We start from the raw sequence: 19,390 nt of genomic DNA on the forward strand, positions 1-19,390 counted from the left end.
AGAAATATTTCATGGTATGAACACACCACAGTTTCCTTAATCATTCCTCCATTAAAGGACAACTGGGTTTGTTTCCAGTTTTTTATTTGTTATTGTGAATAAAGCAGCTATGTACATTAATACACAAGTTTTTGTATGAACATGGGTTTTCATTACGTGGGGGATAAATACCCAAGAGTGTAATGTATGGGCTGTATGGTAAGCATTTAGTCTTCTAAGAAGCTGCCATACTCTTTTTCGGAGTGGCTGTACCATTTTATATTCCCACCAGGAATGTATGAATGATCCAGTTTCTCTGCATTCTCACTTGCATTACGTGTTATCACTGTTGTTTATTTTAGCCATTTTGATAGGCCAATAGTGTTGGGGGAAAGAGTTCATTTTATTTTGGTTTTAATTTGCATCTCCCTAATGGCTATTGATGTTGAATGTCTTTTCATTCATTGTCAGCTCTAGCCTCATCAGTGAAATGCCTGTTTGTATCTTTTGCCCTTTTCCTAATTGGATTTTAAAAAAACTGTTTACATTTGATTATTCTTTGTATATTGTAGGTAGTACTCCTTAGTGTGATATGTGGTTTGCACACATATCCCAGACTGTAGTTTGTCTTTTCAGCCTCTGAACATAGTCTTTTACAGAACAAATGCTTTTAATTTTGATGAGGTTCTGTTTATCAGTTTTTCCTTTTATGAATCATGGTTTGGGTGTGAAGCGTAAGAACTAATTGTCTAACCATAGTTGCCAAAGGTTTTCTTCTATATGTTTATTTCTAAAGTTTTTACAGTGTTACATTTTGTGTACATTGAAGTCCATGATCTATTTTGAGTTAAATTTTGTATAAAATATGAAACTTAGATTAAGGTTCTTTTTTTTTCTTATTTTGCCTATGGATGTTCAGTTATTCCAGCACCATCTGTTGAAAAGGCTATCTTACTTCCGTTGGAGATGCTCTTGCCATTTCATAAAAAATGAGTTGGGCGTGCTGGTATGGGTCTATTTTTGCACTCCCTATTTTTATTCATTATTCTATGTGTGTATTAACTTGTTAATAATCAGTGTAGTAATCAATACAGCCTTGATTACTATAGTTATATGTCTTAAAATTGGAAAGACTGATTCCTCTCACTTTATTCTTTTTCAAAATTGTTTGAGCTATTCTTGTTCCTTTGCCTTTCCATATAAATTTTAGTATAATTTTGTCTACAGGAATAAAAAATCTTGCTGAAATTTTGATAGAAATTTAGTTAAACTTGTATATCAATATGGCGAAGAATAATATCTTTACTATGCTGAATCTTTCAATTGATGAATATGGTATATCTCTCCATTTTATAGCTCTACTTTGATTTGATTCATTAACATTTTGTAGTGTTTAGAATACAAGTCCTATACATATTTTGTTAGGTTTATACCTAAGTATTTCTAATTTTTTGAGAAATTGTACATGGTATTCTTTGAAATTTTGGTTTCCAGGTGTCCAATACTAGTAAAATCAGTCCTCCATATCCATGAATTCTGCATCCATGGATTCAATCAATTACAGATCAAAAATATTTGGGAGACAAAAGGATGGTTGTGTCTGTACTGAACATGTACAGTCTTTTCTCTTGTCATTATTCCCTAAAGAATACACTATAACAACTACCTACATAACATTTACATTGTATTACATATTGTAAGTAATTTAGAGATGACAAAGTACATCTTTGTGCATAGGTTATATGCAAATACTACATAGTTTTATATAAGGGACTTGTGCATCCATAGATTTTGGTATCTGAGGGGTGATCCTGAAACCAATCCCCCACAGATACCTTGGAACAATTGTATATAGAAATACAGTGAATTAATGTTGACCTTGTATCTGCAACCTTGCTGAAGTCACTTATAAGTTCTAAGTATTCCTTTCCTTGCCTACCTGCTTTCCTTCCTTCTTTTATCTCCCTCTCATTCCTTTCTTTCTTCTCCCTCCTTCCCTTCCCCTTAATTCTTGTAGATTCCTTGGACTTTTTCTTTTTTCAAGACAGAGTCTCATTCTGTCCCCCAGGCTGGAGTGCAGTGGTGCGATCTCAGTTCACTGGAACCTCTGCCTCCTGGGTTCAAGCAATTCTCCTGTCTCAGCCTCCCGAGTAGCTGGGACCACAGGTGCCCGCCACCACTCCCAGCTAATTTTTCTATTTTTTAGTAGATACAGAGTTTCACCATATTGGTTAGGCTGGTCTCGAACTCCTGACCTCCTGATCTGCCAGGCTCACCTCCCAAAGTGCTGGGATTATAGGTGGAGTCCTTGGAATTTTCTACATAAACAATTATGTTATGTAAACAGGGATATTCTTGTCTCCTTTTTTTATCTAAAAGAAAATGTCTTTTATTTCTGTATCTTGCCTTATTGCACTGGCTGGAACTCCTAGTACTATATTGAATAGAAATAAAGACCAAACCTTGCCTTGTTTCTAGCGTTAGGGGGAAAGAATTCAATCTTTCACCACTAAGTATAATGTTAGCTATAAGATTTTTGTAGATACTGTTTTCCAAGTTGGGGAAGTTCCACTTCCTTCCTATATGTCTAGGAACTATTATCATGAGTAAGTGTTGAATTTTGTCAAATGCTTTCTTCTGCATCAGTTGAAATGATAATATGATTTTTTTTCTCTTTTGCCTGTTAATATGAAGAATTAGATTGGTTTATTTGTAAAAATTGAATTGCATCTTCAGAGTAAACCATACTTGGTCAGTGCATAATTCTTTTTATATTTTGCTAAATTCTACCCATTAATATTTTGTTAGGGATTTTTATGTCTATGTTTATAAGGTGTATTGGTCTGTAGTTCTTCATTGTTCTTTGTCTGATTTTGGTATCAGGAGAATACTGACTTCAAGAAATGAACTGATAAAAGTTCTCTCCTCTTCTACTCTTTGGAAAATATTGTGAAGAATTTAAGCTAATTCTTCCCTAAATGTTTAGCAGAATTAACCAGTCAAAGTATCTGGGCCTGGAGTTTCCTTTTTCTGAATTTTTAAAATTGTAAATTTCATTTACTCGATAGTTAGTTTATAACTAGCTATCCAAATTATTTCATGTTAAGGAAGTTGTGGTATTGTGTGTTTTTGAGTAATCATCTATTTCATCTAAATTGTCAAATTTATGTGCATAGAATTTTTGTTAGTATTATCTTACTGTCATTTTGATGTTTACAGAGTATTTACTAATATAATCTGTTTCACCCCTAATACTGGTAACCTGTGTCTTCTCCTTGTTAGTCTTGCCAGAGGGTTGTCACTTTTATTATCTTTCAAAAAATCTAGCTTTTTGTTTCATTGTTATTTTCTGATTTTTTTTTGTTTTCAATTTCATTGATTCCTGTTCCTATCTTTATTATTTACTTACTTCTGCATTCTTTGAATTTATTTTTCTTTTTATATTTTCTAGATTCTTGAGGTGGGAGCTTAGGTCACTGATTTGAAACTTTTCCGTTTCTTAAAATAAGCTGTAAGTTTCCCTCTCAGCACTGTTTTGGCTACGTTCCACCAATTTTACATGTTGTTTTTTCATTTTCATTCTGTTCAATGTATTTTTATTTTGAGGTATTTAAATTTATTGAGGTTTGTTTTATGTTCCATGTTATAATCCATCTTGGTTTATGTTCTATGGGCACTTGAAAATAATGCATTCTGCTGTTGTTGGGTAGAGTGTTCCATAAATGTCTATAGCTCGTATGTGTTAATGGTGTTGAGTTTTTCTGTGATTTGATTTTCTGTCTAGTTGTTCTGTCAGTTGTTGAGAGAGGAGTGTTGAAGTCTCTAACTATGATTGTGGATTTGTCTGTTTCTCCTCTTAGTTCTATCAGTTTTCATGTCACTTATTTTGTAGCTCTCATGTTTGGTGCATACCTTTAGCACTGCCATATCTTCTTGGTGGATTGACACTTTTGTTAATATATAATGTCTTTCTCTGTCTTAACTATTTTAGTTGCTCTGATGTCACTTTATTTGATATTAATATAGCCACTCTTGCTATCTTTTAATTAATATTTGCATGATATGTTATTTTCGATCCTTTTGCTTTTAACCTATCTATATCACCCTATACACAGCATATAATCGGTTCATGTTTTTTAATCCACTCTGACTATCCTTATCTTTAAACTGCTGCCTTTACATTATTCAGAATTAATATAATTATTAATATATTAGGTTTAAGACTGTTACCGTATTTCTTGTTTTCTTTTTGTTCTCCTTGTTTTTTCATTTCTGTTTTCCTTTCATTTTTTAGAGTTTTGGTTTATACATGGTGTTTTGGTGTGCATCTCTTTGAGTAGTTTTTTAGTAGTTATTCCAGTTATTACATTTTGTATACATAACTAATCATGGTCAACACACATCAACAGTTTGAGTGAAGTATGAAAAATGCACCATCCTTTACATCCTATTCCCCTTCCTTGTTTACAATATAATAGTCTAAGATGTTTTCTCTACATCTATTTAGAATTACATCCATGTTATAATTTTCAATTCAATTGTCAAACATAATTGAGAAAATTCAAAAGGAGAAGGAAAGCCAATTGAATTTACTATCTTTGCTTACCACATTCTTTCTTCTTTCCTGATGTTTCTTGATTCCTTCTTTCATCATGTCCCTTCCTTTTAGAGAACTTCTTTCCACTTTGTTAGTGTACTTATTTGAGTAATCAAGCTAATCTGAGAATAGCTTGGTTTCCTCCTAATTCCTAAAGGATATTTGCACTGGACATAAGTTTCTGGTTGATAGTTCCTTTTTTCTAACACTTAAAAAATGTTGTGTCACTTCCTTCTGACCTCTATGGTTTCTAATGAGAAATTTGCTGTCATTTGAATTAGTTTTCTCTTAGAGATAAGGTGTTGTTTCTCTCACTGCTTTTAAGACTTTCTTTGTCTTTAGTTTTCAGAACTTTATGATATGTTTTGGTGTGAATTTCTTTGATGTATCCTATTGGTCACTCAGGTTTTTTAATCTGTAGGTTTATGTGTTTTGTCAAATTGGGGGATTTTTCAATTATTATTTCTTCGAGTACTTTTTTAGCTCCACCTTCTTTTTTATCTTTTCCTGGAATCCCAAATGGTATAAATTTAGATATTTTGTTACAGGTCCCTGAGGCTCTGCTCTCTGTTTTTCACTTCGTCTTCTTTCTGTTGTTCAAATTCAGTCATTTCTATCGTATCTTCCAGTTCACTTGTTCTTTCCTCTGTTCTCTCCATTCTGCCATTGAGCCCATTTACTGAGATTCTTATTTCAGTTGTTATATTTTTCAGTTTTTGCATTTCCATTTGGTTGTTTATATTTTCTATTCTTTGCTGAGATGATTTTATTGGTGATATTTTTATCATTTCATTTGTTTCAAGCATGTTCACTACTACTCATTGAAGCATTTTTATAATGACTGCTTTAAAACCTTTTCCAGATAATTTTAGCATCACTGTCATCTTGATGTTGGTGTCTATTGATGGCTTTTTACATTCAGTTTGATATTTTCCTGGTTCTTGGTATTGTGAGTAATTTTTGATTAAAAATTATGTATTTTGGTATTCTAAGATGAGACTCTAGATCTTATTTAAACCTGGTCTTAGGTACCTTCCTGTGATGCTGCATCACTAGGGGAGGGTGATATGCTACAACCTCTGTGACAACCAAGGTTGGGAGGTGCTCCTCATTGCTGCTGGGCTGGGAGGCAGTTCTGGCTCCCACTAGGCCCCTGCTGATCCCACTCTGGTTGGGAAGGGTAGAGGTGCCTCATTTCTGCTCCCCACATGGTCTCCACTGACACTACGGGGGGGTCTCATTACTACTAGGAGCAGTGGTTATAGTCTTGACTCTTTCCATCTGGCCTTCTCTGATACCACCAGAGTGAAGATGGGGCAGACCGACTTATTGCTGGGTGGAGGAAGAAGTCCAGGCTCCCCAGGTGGTTTCCAGTGACACTGTAGTGAGGCAGAAGGGAAAGGGAGGCCTCATTACTCCCAAGTGGTGATGAAAACCCCAGCTCCCTACTAGGCCTCCTCTGACATAACCCTAGTGGTGAGGTTGCATTGTCTCATTGTAGCCTCGTGAGTGTGGACTCTGCACTCCCCACTGAGCCTTTTCTGGCATGGGTAAAGGTGGGGCCACAGATTTTTCTGTGATGCCTGGCTGGAGGAGTCTTTTGCTTCCCCTACCCCTTTCCCTCATCCTCTTCCTTTTTCTTCTCTTTCTTTTTATTCTTTTTTTTATCTTCCTCCTCTTCTTATCCTCTTCCTACTCTGCCTCCTCTTCCCTTTTCTCCTCCTCTTCCATCTCCTCCTTCTTCTCCACCTTCTTCTCTCTTTTTTAATTCTTTTGTGTGCATTAGCTATTTCCAGGTTGCCAGCTTTTTGAGCTCTAAATCTGGAATGTATGAGGCACAAAGAAAATTCAGGGAGTTGCTGCTGTGTCACTCACTGGGTCCTGAGGTTCCTAGCTGGTCTACTTCCTAATTTTCACATTTCAGAGTCTTTTATGTTTGTTTTAAATGTAATGTCCAGTGTTTTTAGTTGGACTTAGCAGAAGGAGTAGGAATGAGTATGTCTTCTGCATCTTCTTGGGAGTAGAAATGTGCATTTAAAAAATATATATTGTTTGGTTGGGCGTTATTTTTCATCTAATCTGAGAGCCTCTCACTTTTATTAGGAAAATGGTTTGTCTCACTTACAAAATTAATATTAATCCTGACACTGAATGTTATGTTTTGTGTACTTTCAAAATGTAACACATTAATCAATTATCAATTGGCTGTTCTTAGCTGCCCTTTCCATCAGGCAAGGATTTTAGGAACACAACAAGTTGCCTTGTTCCCATCCCAGCCCCCTGTTTTTTTACTATTATTATTATTTTATAGAAACAGAGTCTTGCTGCATTGCCCAGGCTAGAGCACACTGGTTCAATCATACCTCATTGTAACCTCAAATTTCTAGGTTCAGGTGATTCTCCAGCCTCAACCTCCTGAATAACTGGAACTACAGGCATGTACCACCTTGCCTGGGTAATTTATTTTTTTAATCTTTTGTAGAGATTTATGTTGCCCAGGCTGGTGTTGAACTCCTAGCCTCAAGTAATTCTTCTGCCTCAGCCTCCCAAAGTGCCAGGATTATAGGCATGAGCCACTGCCCTAGCTCATCCTGTTGTTTTTTACATTCCTAAAAGACATAAAGATGGAAATATTTTCCTGAAGATGAAATACATTCCATCAGGAGACCCAGGAAGGGGAGTGATTGGTAGATTGGGGCCTTCATGGTGGCCATTTTTCTGACATTTCATCCAGAACTAATTTCCTCCTCCTTTTTTTATTCTTCCCTTCCTTATCTGTTGTGTACCAGGCATTTTCCTGGGTTCTGGGAGAGGAAGAGAGTAGATCAAACCACTATTTTTCTTTTTCCCCATCTCAAAGTTTTTATCTATGGTGCTTCATGGGTTTCTTTTTTTCTAATACACTTTTGAACATTGTGAAATTAACCGAAAAGAAAGAAGCTAAAATTTAGCAAGGGCAAGAGGAAGAGCTAAGCAGGTGCAAAGAGCAGAAATCTTCAAGTCTTTTAACATTTCCAGTTTTTAATGAAGGTGCAAATGTTGTTGGTTGTGGGTAGGGATCTGCCTCAGTGTGAGTACTGGGCTTTGCTGCCTTTGTCAATCCATCCAGCATGACTTCCCATATAACTTTGGTGTTTACATACCCCTCACTGTGCGCTGAAAAGTCTGGGATCCCTCTAGACACCTGGTAATTCTGTTAATGTCTGCTAGTCTGGATCCATATCTCAGAAGCTCCCTGATGAAATTTCTCCATGCTCTGGGCAAGTCACAAAAGAGATGTATCCTGGGCACTTCAGCATCTTGATCTCTATTTAAATGGTGAAATGACAAGTGTTGGCCAGGCCCTGTTTTCTCCTCCTACTAACTTTAGTCTCTGAGGGCCAAATTTTGCTCTCAGTTTTCTACATATGACTTATACCAAATCCTTCTAATTTTCTTTGGTCTCTAGTAATATCCGCTCCTGCCATCCTGTTTTCTAAAGCATCTGAAATGAAATCTGCCCCTAGAGCTGTGCACAGAGGAAACAGGGAACAGAGCATTCAAGAAGGAACACCCCACCCACAAGCCCAGTGCTAGACTCACATGGGTAGGCATCCCCAAAGCATTGTACTCTCTATGCCTGGGCAGAGTGCTTTTCTGAACACCAGGATTTGTGCTTCCTAGCTGGTTCTCCATTTAGATATTTATTTAGATACTTGACAATGAAGTATCAAGGGGCGGAGCAGGTGTAATGTCTTCATATATGCTGCCATCTGTGCGTTCATATGCTCCTTTTAGGTGATCCGGCACAAGTTGAGCTTGCTTCTGATGGCATTTGGATTAGAAAGACATTGGCTCATTTCTCCTGATAGGAGAACTTTGTGGAGGAGCTAGGTGAAGTGCAGATGCACAGACAGCAGAGCAGATCTGTTTGTTGCAAGAGAGGGAGCACCTCCGCCTTCTCCCTCCTAATCCCCTACCACCCCTCCTCCCCTTTACTTCTGACCCCTGGCCTAGATACTATGCTTTCAGAACAATTCTAGAGCAACTATTAGCTGGTGATGGCTTCTGCTGCATTCCCTCCCAGAGACATCTAACTTTGACATTAGCTACTGGAAGACCCGTAAAGTCTTCCAAGCCAAGAAAGAAATATTGAATGCTATAATTTCAAGACAGTGATAGGTGGTCATCTGTGGAAATGTGTACAACAAGAATGGAAGCTTCTGGATACTCCCCCTCCCGTGGGGAGGCAGCTGTCTGGGCCCCCTATTTGGCAGTCAGCTCTCAAGGCATGCATCAGTGCACCTGAAACACTATAAATGGAAAACTCAGAACACAACATGTCACATCAACACCACCAGTATGCACAGTGGAACCCACACAGTTGGTTAAATTTAATTTCCTGCAGAGACACGGAGACTTAGCTCAAATGTCACTTCCTCAGGGAGTCTTCCCTAAACCCATGTTGAGTTGAGTGCCCAACTGAGTGCTCTGCTAGTTTCCCAAATTCCTTCCCTCTCAGCACTTAGCCTACTCCAGAGTGCTAATGTGTCTGTCTCACCTGTTTGTCAGGGTGCTACCTGAGGGTGAGGGACATGTTTTATGGATATTTGCACCCTCCGTGCCTAGCAGAGTGCTGGACACAGAGTAGGCAATCATAAATGTTTTTCAAGAGGGACCGTGGTAACTGTGTGCAGACAGCCACCAAAATGACTCTTCTGCTGACTTATGATGGAGACTGGCATGCTACCATTAAATATATATATTTTTTGAGTTAAAAAGTTAGTCTTGGGACCTCAAAGATCCCTTTCCATAACTGAAGTTTCACTAGGAGGGATAGTTGTTACTGATATTTTGGGGGGTTGGTTTGGCACTTGCAGGGGACCTGTAGGAGTGGAGAGAGAGAGGTATCCTGGGCCTCAGTGGCAAAGGAATGAGAGAAAACCATTTGTTGCTGGAAGTGTAGGTCTGAAACATGATTTGGTCTTGCTCTTTCACACCAGCTGGAAGACAATGGCGTAATCATAGCTCACTGCCATCTTGAACTCCTGAGCTCAAACAATCCTCCTGCCTTAGCCTCCCAATCTTTTCCCTTATTAAACATAAAAACATTAGAATATACTCTTCAAGTGAGCCAGGTACTAGAAAAACACTATCTGTCACACAATAGGAACTTGGTAAACATTTGTTGAACAGCTTATCTTAGGCACACTGCCAGCCACACTCTTACTTCTTTCTGTGTGGCTCTAACTTGCAAAGACAAGAGAAGGTGGAGGGAAAGTTAGAAAGGGCCAGGGCTGGATTCCAAACCACAGCTCACCCCCAACTCTTTATCTGCCACTCTTTTTTACCTGTATTATGGGAACTCTGCCACATTTTATCACCTATGTTATGGGAATTCAGAACAAGGACTGACACTATTCATCCTGCACTGGGTTTGGAAATGCAGTTACACCCCAGAAAAGAATCCCCTTTTTCCCATGTGACAGGCCCAATCCCATGCTCACCCCCAGATGATTGAGTGGTAATGTGGGTATATGTGGTGCACCCACAGGGCATGTGGCCACAACGGGCAGCCCCTGAGTGCCTCCGCTCGAGAGGCAGAGGGAAGCCCTTGCTGGTTCTGGACCTAGGACTCTCTTAATGGCATAGGGCCAAGATGAGGTCCTTGGGCATGACAAGGCCACCTGCAGAAGGGAGGACATCATGGTTTGCACTGTGCATGATGGGAGGTGTGTGTAGTTAATTACTGGCTGCTAGGTTTGGTGCTTAAACTAGCAACCACCTACATAGGTGAGAAAAGGAAGAATAAGCAGTTAGAATGCAGGAAAAAGGGAAAAACCCCACCTCGCCCACTTGACAGGCTCAAACTGCTGCTGCTAACCGCCTGTGAGGCTGGGACAGTCCCCTGCAAATGCCCTGCTTAGACACTTGGGTTGCCGTGGCGAGCACCTTATGAGAACCAAAAGCACGAAGTCCTTCTCTGAGCACAAAGGCAGACAAAGGCACCTGCCTGGTCCTGCAGGACCGGTCCCCATGCTGGATACTGAATGGCTCAATTACTGTGCCTTGGACCAAGGTGGGAGGTGGGGTGGTGAGGAGGAGAACTTTGGGAGAAGTGAAGCAGAAAGAATCTTTGTGACAATGACAATTTAAGAAACACTAGACAACCAGCTTGCTGGGGTGATTCTAAACCTTCTGCGGGGAGGTGAAGCGATGGAGCGGTCATGTGGAAAATTCCCTTTCTCCTCCGTGCACAGTCGTTCCCAAGCTGAGGGAAAGGCATTGTTTTTTTTTTGTGAAAACCCTCATTCCTGACAGGATTCCACCAGGCCAGGAGAAAATGCCTGTGCCTGGGAAGAAGCTGTATTCAGTAAGCGTGGAGGACTGAAAGGTTGAGTCATGTCGGTCTCTTGGAGATTTTTGGTTTTAAGGAGGATTCAAATGTATCTGATTTCTTAAAATGTAATTTGACAGAGAAAGGGTTGCATCTGTCCAGACCATGGTGGAAGGAGGCCTGGAGTCCCTCCTTTCACACCCACCCAGGCTTCTTTTTGGGGACAGCATTCATACTTGGCTGGTTAAGAAATGCTAAGGGAGAAATGCCAGATATAGGTGATGGGGAGGAAGGCAGCAAATCACACTGGCATGTGTGTACCTATGCAACAATCTTGCATATTATTCATATGTACCCCAAAACCTAAAATCTAATTTAAAAAACCCGTCTGGGTCGCAAAGGCAGAGATTCCAGGTCTCGCAGAAAAAACTCAAAAAAAAAAAAAAAAAAAAAAAGAAATGCTAAGGAAGCTTCCAGCAGCATTCAGCCTCCCACACCTCCCAATCAGTGGAGCCTTCCTAGGGAGCTGTCTCTGCAGGTTAGCTCTACCTGGGCCGCGGCTTTTGGCAGCTGTGCCCACCAACCCCGATGGGCCCCTGCATGTCCCGCTGGGTAGACAGCAGCTATGAAAGCCGTTCTACATGTCTTCTCAGAACAAGGTTTCATCTGTTGCACCACCAGACAGCCTGCCCACCTCAGCCAGCCCTCCACCAAGAACAAGAGGGAGCATGGTGGCTGCTCATGTGTGACAGCCCTGCCAAAGGTTGCAACTTAAGAGCAGAGATTCAAGGCAGTGCTATAAATAAGCCAAGTTTTATTTTCCTACAGTCACTTGGTTTTTGCTACTGTTTGCTGTCGTAAATGTGGTAGATATCAGATCCACCCACAGACAGTCCTGCCTTGAGCCTCCCATGGTGCCTCTAGTCAGGTGCCTTTGGCAAGGTGGCCGAGTCAGGCCACAGTGGGGGCTGTAGCATGGGGAATGTTCCAGGCACTCACTCAGCATCACTAGATTAGGGAAGCCAACCCTTGTTCTACTGTCTTGCTCCAGGTATAACCCATCAGCCAAACCTCCTTCAATACTAGCTCTCCTCTTCTGACCTGGTCAGAAACATTTACCAGCAAGGGCCACTTTCTTCTGCGCATTCTATTTAAATATTTTCTAACTTATCTGAGGGAGGCAGGGAGGCCCTGCAGATGATGGCTTCCAGAAGTTTTAGTCCCATGGAGACCCCAGGCTGAGGCTGTTGTCTCCCACCCAAATTGGAGGCAGCTGCTGCCAGATGTGTAAGAAACTCTGAGATGTGCCAGAACAAAATCAGGAGGTGTGATCGTTTACATTCAGTAAATGATGGTGCAAGTGCAGACTGTCACCAAGAGATCTGTCTTCCTGCCAATTTCCACCCTAAATAGGCTAGGATTTTTAAGAGGGGACAGTCCTGGTGGGAGTGGGGACAGGGAGGGTCTGGACCAAGCACTGAGAAAGAGGCCTGCTAGGCAAGTCAAGCCATGTGATTGATTGAGGGAGGGGTTTTGGCCTTGATTTAAAACTAGGCTGACCCAACGCCCTGGTTTGCCTGGAACAGTCATGGAGTATGCCTGCCATCCAAGGTGCATTTTTAATAGTGCCCCTTTCACTCACAAAACAAGTCCATGTTTAGATGATAAGTTCTGTGATTACCCTATTCCAAAGGTGAGAAGGAGTTAGGCTAGAAATGCATCCACAGAGTGACATGTAGGATGTGTGACCCCAAGAAGTTTACTTGGCAGTGCCTGGAGGAGAGAGAGGAGTGGTAAAGGACCAGGTTGGTTCCTTCTCAAGCATATTTAGAATTACAGCCTTGTCAGCAATGTCCACTCATAACTTTGGAGAGTGTGATGCTAGAAGGGTTTTTGGGATGGTCTAATTTACCTTCTCTTTTACTGGAAGAGGACATTAGGGTAAAAGATAAAAGTGACTTGCCCAAGGTTACATTCTGGTTGCTGGCAGAGTGGGGATAGAAACTTGTCCTTAAGGGATCAGGTCCAGGTACTCTTTGCTGGAACAGAGGGAGACAGAGGACCCTGAAAGAGGCCACAGAGAGTGAACAGACACATGGGACCTTCCACGGCAGCTCTAGGACAGGGAAGCACCACAGATTACCCCACAGCTCCTAGACGGAGGGTGGGAGGGCAGAGACTGGTGAGGTTTAGACTTGCTGAGCTTACTTGGACATGCACTCAGGTGACACCTGGAGTCACAGGGGAGTGCAGGTGGAGCCACGGGCAAATGGGCTCTCCAAGGTAGTGACTAAGAGGCACCAAAGCAATTAATTGGCAATAGAACTAAGAATCAGTGAAGAAACAGGTAGGTATGGAGATCAAACACCAACAGGGTCAAATGAGTAATTTATGGAATCTAAATATTGTTCTATGGTTCAAACTGTAGTGAAATCTCACTGAGATGCAACCCCTGATAACAGCTGCCTTACCCTTGGATATTGCTTCCCTAGCCCGTTCTCAGATCTGCAGTGGTGGGCAAACCTTAAGCCAGTAACAACTTCTACCTTTGCCTGGTAGATGGGAAACTGAGTCACAGAGAAGCCGGCTTTCTCTGGTCTTAACAGGACCCTCAGCAAGAAGGGTGTGATTAACAAGCCTTGAGAGTTGACTCCACAAGCCTGCCACCACAGTAGCCCTCATGGTTCCATGGCAGTCACACCTCCTGTGTGTGCTCTCGTGGTGGTGAAGGGGTGGGGTGGTAAATTTTTCTACGAATTTGCTTGTCTGAGTGGGGCCTCCCCAGGAAGAAGTCAAGTATGAGAGTCTGGGGATCCTGCTTTCTGGTCCTAATTCTATTGCCGGTGCACGAGCTGTGCAATGGTGGCTAGTCACTTCTCTTCCTGTCCCTCCTGCTCTTCCTGGTTGTCAGATAAAGGTTCTGGCTTGTGCCATCTTCAAAATCTCAATGCTTTTGTCTCTGCAGGGGGATCTGACCTTGGTTCAACCATCTGTTTAGCTGTGAGTTCATCTCTTGCATCTTCTTGGCAATCTGTCTATACAGCATCTTCACAGGTTAGGCAAGGTGCAGCCGTGTGATTGAGGGAGGGGCTTTTGACTTGATTCAAAATTAGGCTGCCTGGGACAATCATGGACCATGCCTGCTATACAAGCTGTATTTTTAATGGTGCCCCTTTAAATATTTGTCATCAGGTCTCAATTACCTTTGACAATGTAGGAATGCAACAATATGCATGCAAAATATAATTTTTAAAAATATCAGCTGGGTGCAGTGGTTCATGCCTGTAATCCCAGCACTTTGGAAGGCTGAGGCAGGTGAATCACCTGAAGTCAGGATTTCGAGACCAGCTTGACCAACATGATGAAACCCCCTCTCTACTAAAAATACAAAAACTTAGCTGAGTGTGGTGGTGGACACCTGCAATCCCAGCTAGTCAGAAGGCTGAGACAGGATGATTGCTTGAACACAGGAGGCAGAGGTTTCATTGAGCCGAGACTGCCACTGCACTCCAGCCTGGGTGACAGAGCAAGAGTCTGTCTCAAAAAATATATATCATATTTGGCCGAGATCTGTTTTTTGCCTCCAACAAGTTTTAATGAGGTTAAGTTAAATATGTGAAATTATTGCAGACAGTCTGCAAACTGGATAGCTCACTAGAGCAAACATACAATCACCTTCAGGCTGATTGTAGTCAAAATAATCTACTGTCACCCTCAATAGGTTTTCTCACATAACATCTACAAAAACCCAGCATACCACTGTCACACACACAGTGCCTTCTGATATGTGACATTAGAACACCTCAATCTCCTGAAAAAAATCATAAAATAGTTTCAGTATATATGAACTCAGCACACATTTCTGTTCAGTGAAACTTCTTTCTTTGATGATGCCTGTTCAAATATTTGCAAATATTGAGAAAACACCCACAGAAATCATCCTCTGTTGCTGAGGCCACACAGTCTGCAGGAACCAACAGGTAAGACACAAAATACTGAATGCCACTGGAGATCACACAAATTCCAGGACACCTCAGGCCATCTGAGGCTTCCTCTCCCAACCCCAAACTGTTAGTTTCTAACCAAATGTGCCAGAGAAGCCAGCCAGTACATTATAAAAGTCAGCAACAAGGTGAAATGGTAAGAGGAGGAGGGGCCTTTGGATAGCATCTCTTTTCAGCTCTCGCTCTAGATGTGAAGAAACTCAGAGGGGCTGTGGCATCCCAGGTCATGAAGGCCATGAGGACCACTAGAAGCAGGCCTGGAGGTGTGGTCTCTGGGGCTGGGCTCTGTCACTGCCCTCTCTACCCCACAATACCTCTGAGATGCCCATGTAACCTACATGGGAGCCCAGGAGTTTCACCTCCTGAAAATGGTGAGGGATGGACAGTAGGAGAAGAACAAGAAAGAAGCAAGAAGAAGCAGATGGTAGGAGGAAACACTGGATGGAGGGAAGAAAGACCAAAGGTCCTGTGTCCTCATCACCTTGAACAGTAAGCAGAGAAAAGAGGTGAGCATCCAGGGCCTAAGAGCTGCTTCACGGTCATGGAGTGATGGAAAGCCAGCCTGCACTCGGAAGGAAAGGTCCTTGCAGAACGGAACTTAAAGCAGGAAATGGAGAATTAAGTGTGCAAAACAAGAAATGCCTATGTGTCTGAATCTACGTCATTCTAAGTCAGTGTATCAGACGCCCAGGACTCTGACAAATCAGGTTTCCCAGGCAAACCCCACACTTGCTTTGGGCAGCACTCCTTTATTATAAAACTAGCATCACTGAAAGCTTTTTTTTTTAAAGACCAAAAATATCACATCTTAGGCAAATGAGTTGAAAATCCCTCAGACTGACACCCTATTTTTTCCACCCATTTCTAAAGTCAGAGGACACCTGGTAAAGAAACTGGTTTTTAGGTAAAGCAATGCAATTCCTGGTGCACGCGGTTTCCTGGTGGTACTGCACTGAAGTGACATCATGGAAACGTTTGTGCCTCAAGGTCAGTCTGCAGGGTTTCTGGGTGAAAGCATGAGTCTTAGTCACTGGTGGGAAAGTATGTTTGTGTACCTTTGTGATCTGCTGCTGTTTACTGCTCTCTGCTTCAAAGACATGGTTTTAATTAAATCCAGGCAGGCAGCTTGCCAGAGTTCTCCACACTTTTGGCTCACCTAGGTAGGCAGCCTAAGTGTAGGTTATGCCATTAGGAAATGCCTCTGCTCCTGTCATTAAGAAGGTAAAAAAAACAATTGTTACTGCAGGGAAAAAGAGTTTTTCTTCCACACAAGGGCAAGGAATGTATGACATAAGATGCCCATTCTGGTAGTGAATAAGAACAGTCTAATTTGTGTAGCATTTCTTAAGGTGACAAAAGTAGGAAGCAGCAGACTGGGAACGTGTGGAATCCTTTGTCTTAATTAAAAATATAGTGGGAGATGTGGAATTTGGCCAAGCCTCATAAATCTGCTAAAAAAGCATCAAGACTCTGTCGGATAAGTTTAACTAGAACCAACTGAGCCCTCTGGAGAGTTAAATAGATTCCCCACTCGTGTGGACACCCACTCTCCTGTCACTTTCTTGCACTCTGCAGGCAGCAGTGGTGCTCATTAACCAGCAACCAGCCAATTCGCCGATGACAAGCTTATCCCTCTGGAGCACACGATTCAGAGATGATAAATTTACTCCCTCTTGTAAAAATGAAACTCTGCTCGAGGCACTAAAAACACTCTGAGCCTTTAGGAAATAAGTTCTTTATCTGATAACCTACCTTCATTAACAAAGTCTGGTCGTCTTGGTCGGGACAGCTCTTCACTGCCAGGGAGAACTGCTCTAAGGTAACTGGAAGGAAAGAAATAGAAATGGTGAACGACTTCACTTCTGACTCTGAGCCCTTCTGATATGAAGGAGGACACTGTGGTTACAACAGACATAAATGGCATGCTGTTCGTCCTTCCTTGGTGACTTGGCAGAGCTCCCCAGCTGTCCCATGCATGGGTCAGGGGCCCCCACACAGTGACTTCTCCACCCCTTCAGCTAGAGTCATTACATCAGAGTATGTACAAGGTGATTCCCATCAGCAAAGCTCCTCTCTAAGCTGCCAGGAGGTCCCAGGTTCAGCTTCCTTGTGGGCCATCTTGTCCCCAGAGATGACACTATGTCCCCATTTCCTGGGACCTTCACTGAGAGGACTGCACCTGCCTTTGTAAGTTTGACAGTGCTAATTTTTAAAATCTCAGTCTTTCATCATAACTTCCATGGCTTTAACTCTTCTCTTGGTTTATGGCCCCAAATGTTGACTCAAACCCCACAAACTCCCCCAAATATATCAAGTCATCTTTCTCCAACCAGCCTTCTCAAGGAGAATAGGGAAGAGAAACCTAAGAAGGCTTATGGGAAAAAAAAAAAGTTTTAATCATACATTGAAATTGGCCATGAAAGCTCTAGGAAAGTTAATCTAGAAAATTTACACAAATTACATTCCCCTTTTCATATTTGTGGCCAGGTTCTCATCAAAGGCTCACTTATGTGGTCACCAATTTTTATTTTGGTATAAGCCACAGACTGTCCTCCCTGTAGGCTGTGTTGACTGTATTATTTGATGCTTGAAAATGCTCCCACAATTCTCTGCCACTGTCAGATTTAAATCCACTTATTTGACAGGCATTAAGGCTTTTACCAAGTTAACCCATCCAGATTAGCCTTTGATTGCTATACTCAAAGCTGCATTCTCTCTTTACCCGCTGTAACCTTTCATTGCTCTCTGCTGGGAACAGTTGGGCCTCTTATTTTTGAGTAGAGCAAAACTCAGTCCTCCACTTGAACATCCCAAGCCCACCCATCCAGCCAATAAAGCCATTTACTGCTCCCTGGTCCTATGGAACCCCTACAGATCCCACAAAGGTGGGCAGAGCTAAACTCAGCCTCAAGACTGAGGGACGGTCAGATTCCAATGATTTGTCCTGAAGCATGTCTGGATGTCATGTCTACAAATACAGATATTTTAAAGAGAATGATATCAGCAATATTGAATTTTCATCAAGAAAATATTGTCTGGGTAGGTTTGTTTGTAGTTTTCAATGCTACTCTAAAATACAATTCCTTAGACTGCTCTCATCTGTGACTAAATTACTCCATGCAGTCTTGACTGCTCTCAGTCATATCTGGTGCTGATTATTTCTTCCAACTCTAAATTTTGCTCTTATCCAATCAAGACATACTTAGGATCCATAGAGAGAGCAATGTTACCTTCCACAGCCTCTCCAATGCATATACCCACCCAGTCTTCAATTGGCTGAAGCCAGTGTTAATTACATAGAACCATCAATTTAATCTTTTTTAAAAATTAACTTTGCCTATAAAAGGGGCTCAGCAGAAACTTGTACGGGGAGATAAGGGCCCAAGCTGTGTTAAATTTACACGAATGCTTTTCCTCTCACCCGTTCAGAATACAGCAGCCTGGGAAAGACCCTGTAGGCAAGACCTCTCTCCCCCAACTCTGTCCTCAGTTTTGGACTTTTGCTGTGACCTGATTTGGTGTGACAACATATTGATCTCTGACAATGGCTAAAGAATAATCTACAAATTCAAGTGCTAGGTTTTCTTCAGCTCACCTTTTTAAGGCAGCTATTTTATTTGATAAAGGTTTATGCTATAACTTAGAATCTTACTTAGTGCAGGTCAGGGAAATTGAAACACTTGACTTGCTTCCTTAGAGTTACTGGATTCTTACCGACAGCTCTCTCCTCTCTGTGGTGACCCTGCATTCATGCTTCTCACTTCCTGTGCACTGGACTCCACTATAATACTTTTCATTGTCACAGACATAGCACCCACTTCAAGTTATCTTGAACTCTGTACATCTAATCCAAACCAATTGACATCCATACCAAGCCAGCCCTTTCCAGCATTTTCCCATTTCTGTGGGACTGTCATCCTCCAGCCACTAGGCCACTGAGCCTGATTCTTTGATTCCTCCCTCAGGACCCCATGTCTGCTGACTCTTGTACGATGATGTCCCTTGGATGCATCCCTTTCCACAGCAGCACTGTCACTTTGATCCCTGGAGAACCTTCTTGCTCGTTCCCAGCCTCCATGCCCACTGCTGCCACCACTCTGAGCCTGGCCCTGCTGGAGCCCTATGCCTATGGCATGCATTCCTCCTCATCACTCCAGGCCTAGCCCCTCTTGCCCATGCAAACTACCCTGATGGCTCCTGACTCTCACTCATGCAGGGTTCCATCTTGGGCCATGTGCTCCCTCTCTGTATCCTCAGGTTGGCCAGGATCTCACCTGATATGGTTTGGTTGTGTCCCTAACAAAATCTCATCTTGAACTGTAGCTCCCATAATCCCCACATGTTGCGGGAGGGGACCCAGTGGAAGGTAATGGAATCATGGGGGTGGTTACCCTCCATAATGTTCTCATGGTAGAGTTCTCATGAGATCTGATGGTTCTATAAGGGCACTTTCCCCTTTTGCTTGGCACTTTTCCTTCCTGCTGCCATGTGAAG

General features: G+C 42.0%; 1 protein-coding gene across 1 annotated transcript in view; it reads right to left on the bottom strand.

Moving 5' to 3' along the window:
• The window catches only part of ACOXL (acyl-CoA oxidase like), a 208,185-nt gene that overhangs the window by 45,435 nt on the left and 143,360 nt on the right, over positions 1-19,390 (bottom strand). Inside the window, 1 exon segment of the mRNA XM_064371646.1 lies at positions 16,649-16,719. Within this exon segment, the coding sequence (XP_064227716.1) occupies positions 16,649-16,719 (71 nt within the window).

The sequence above is a fragment of the Aotus nancymaae genome, unplaced genomic scaffold (genome assembly GCF_030222135.1).
Source record: "Aotus nancymaae isolate 86718 unplaced genomic scaffold, 86718_ANA_hifiasm-v0.15.2.pri h1tg000155l, whole genome shotgun sequence".
NCBI classification, from domain to species: Eukaryota; Metazoa; Chordata; class Mammalia; order Primates; family Aotidae; genus Aotus; species Aotus nancymaae.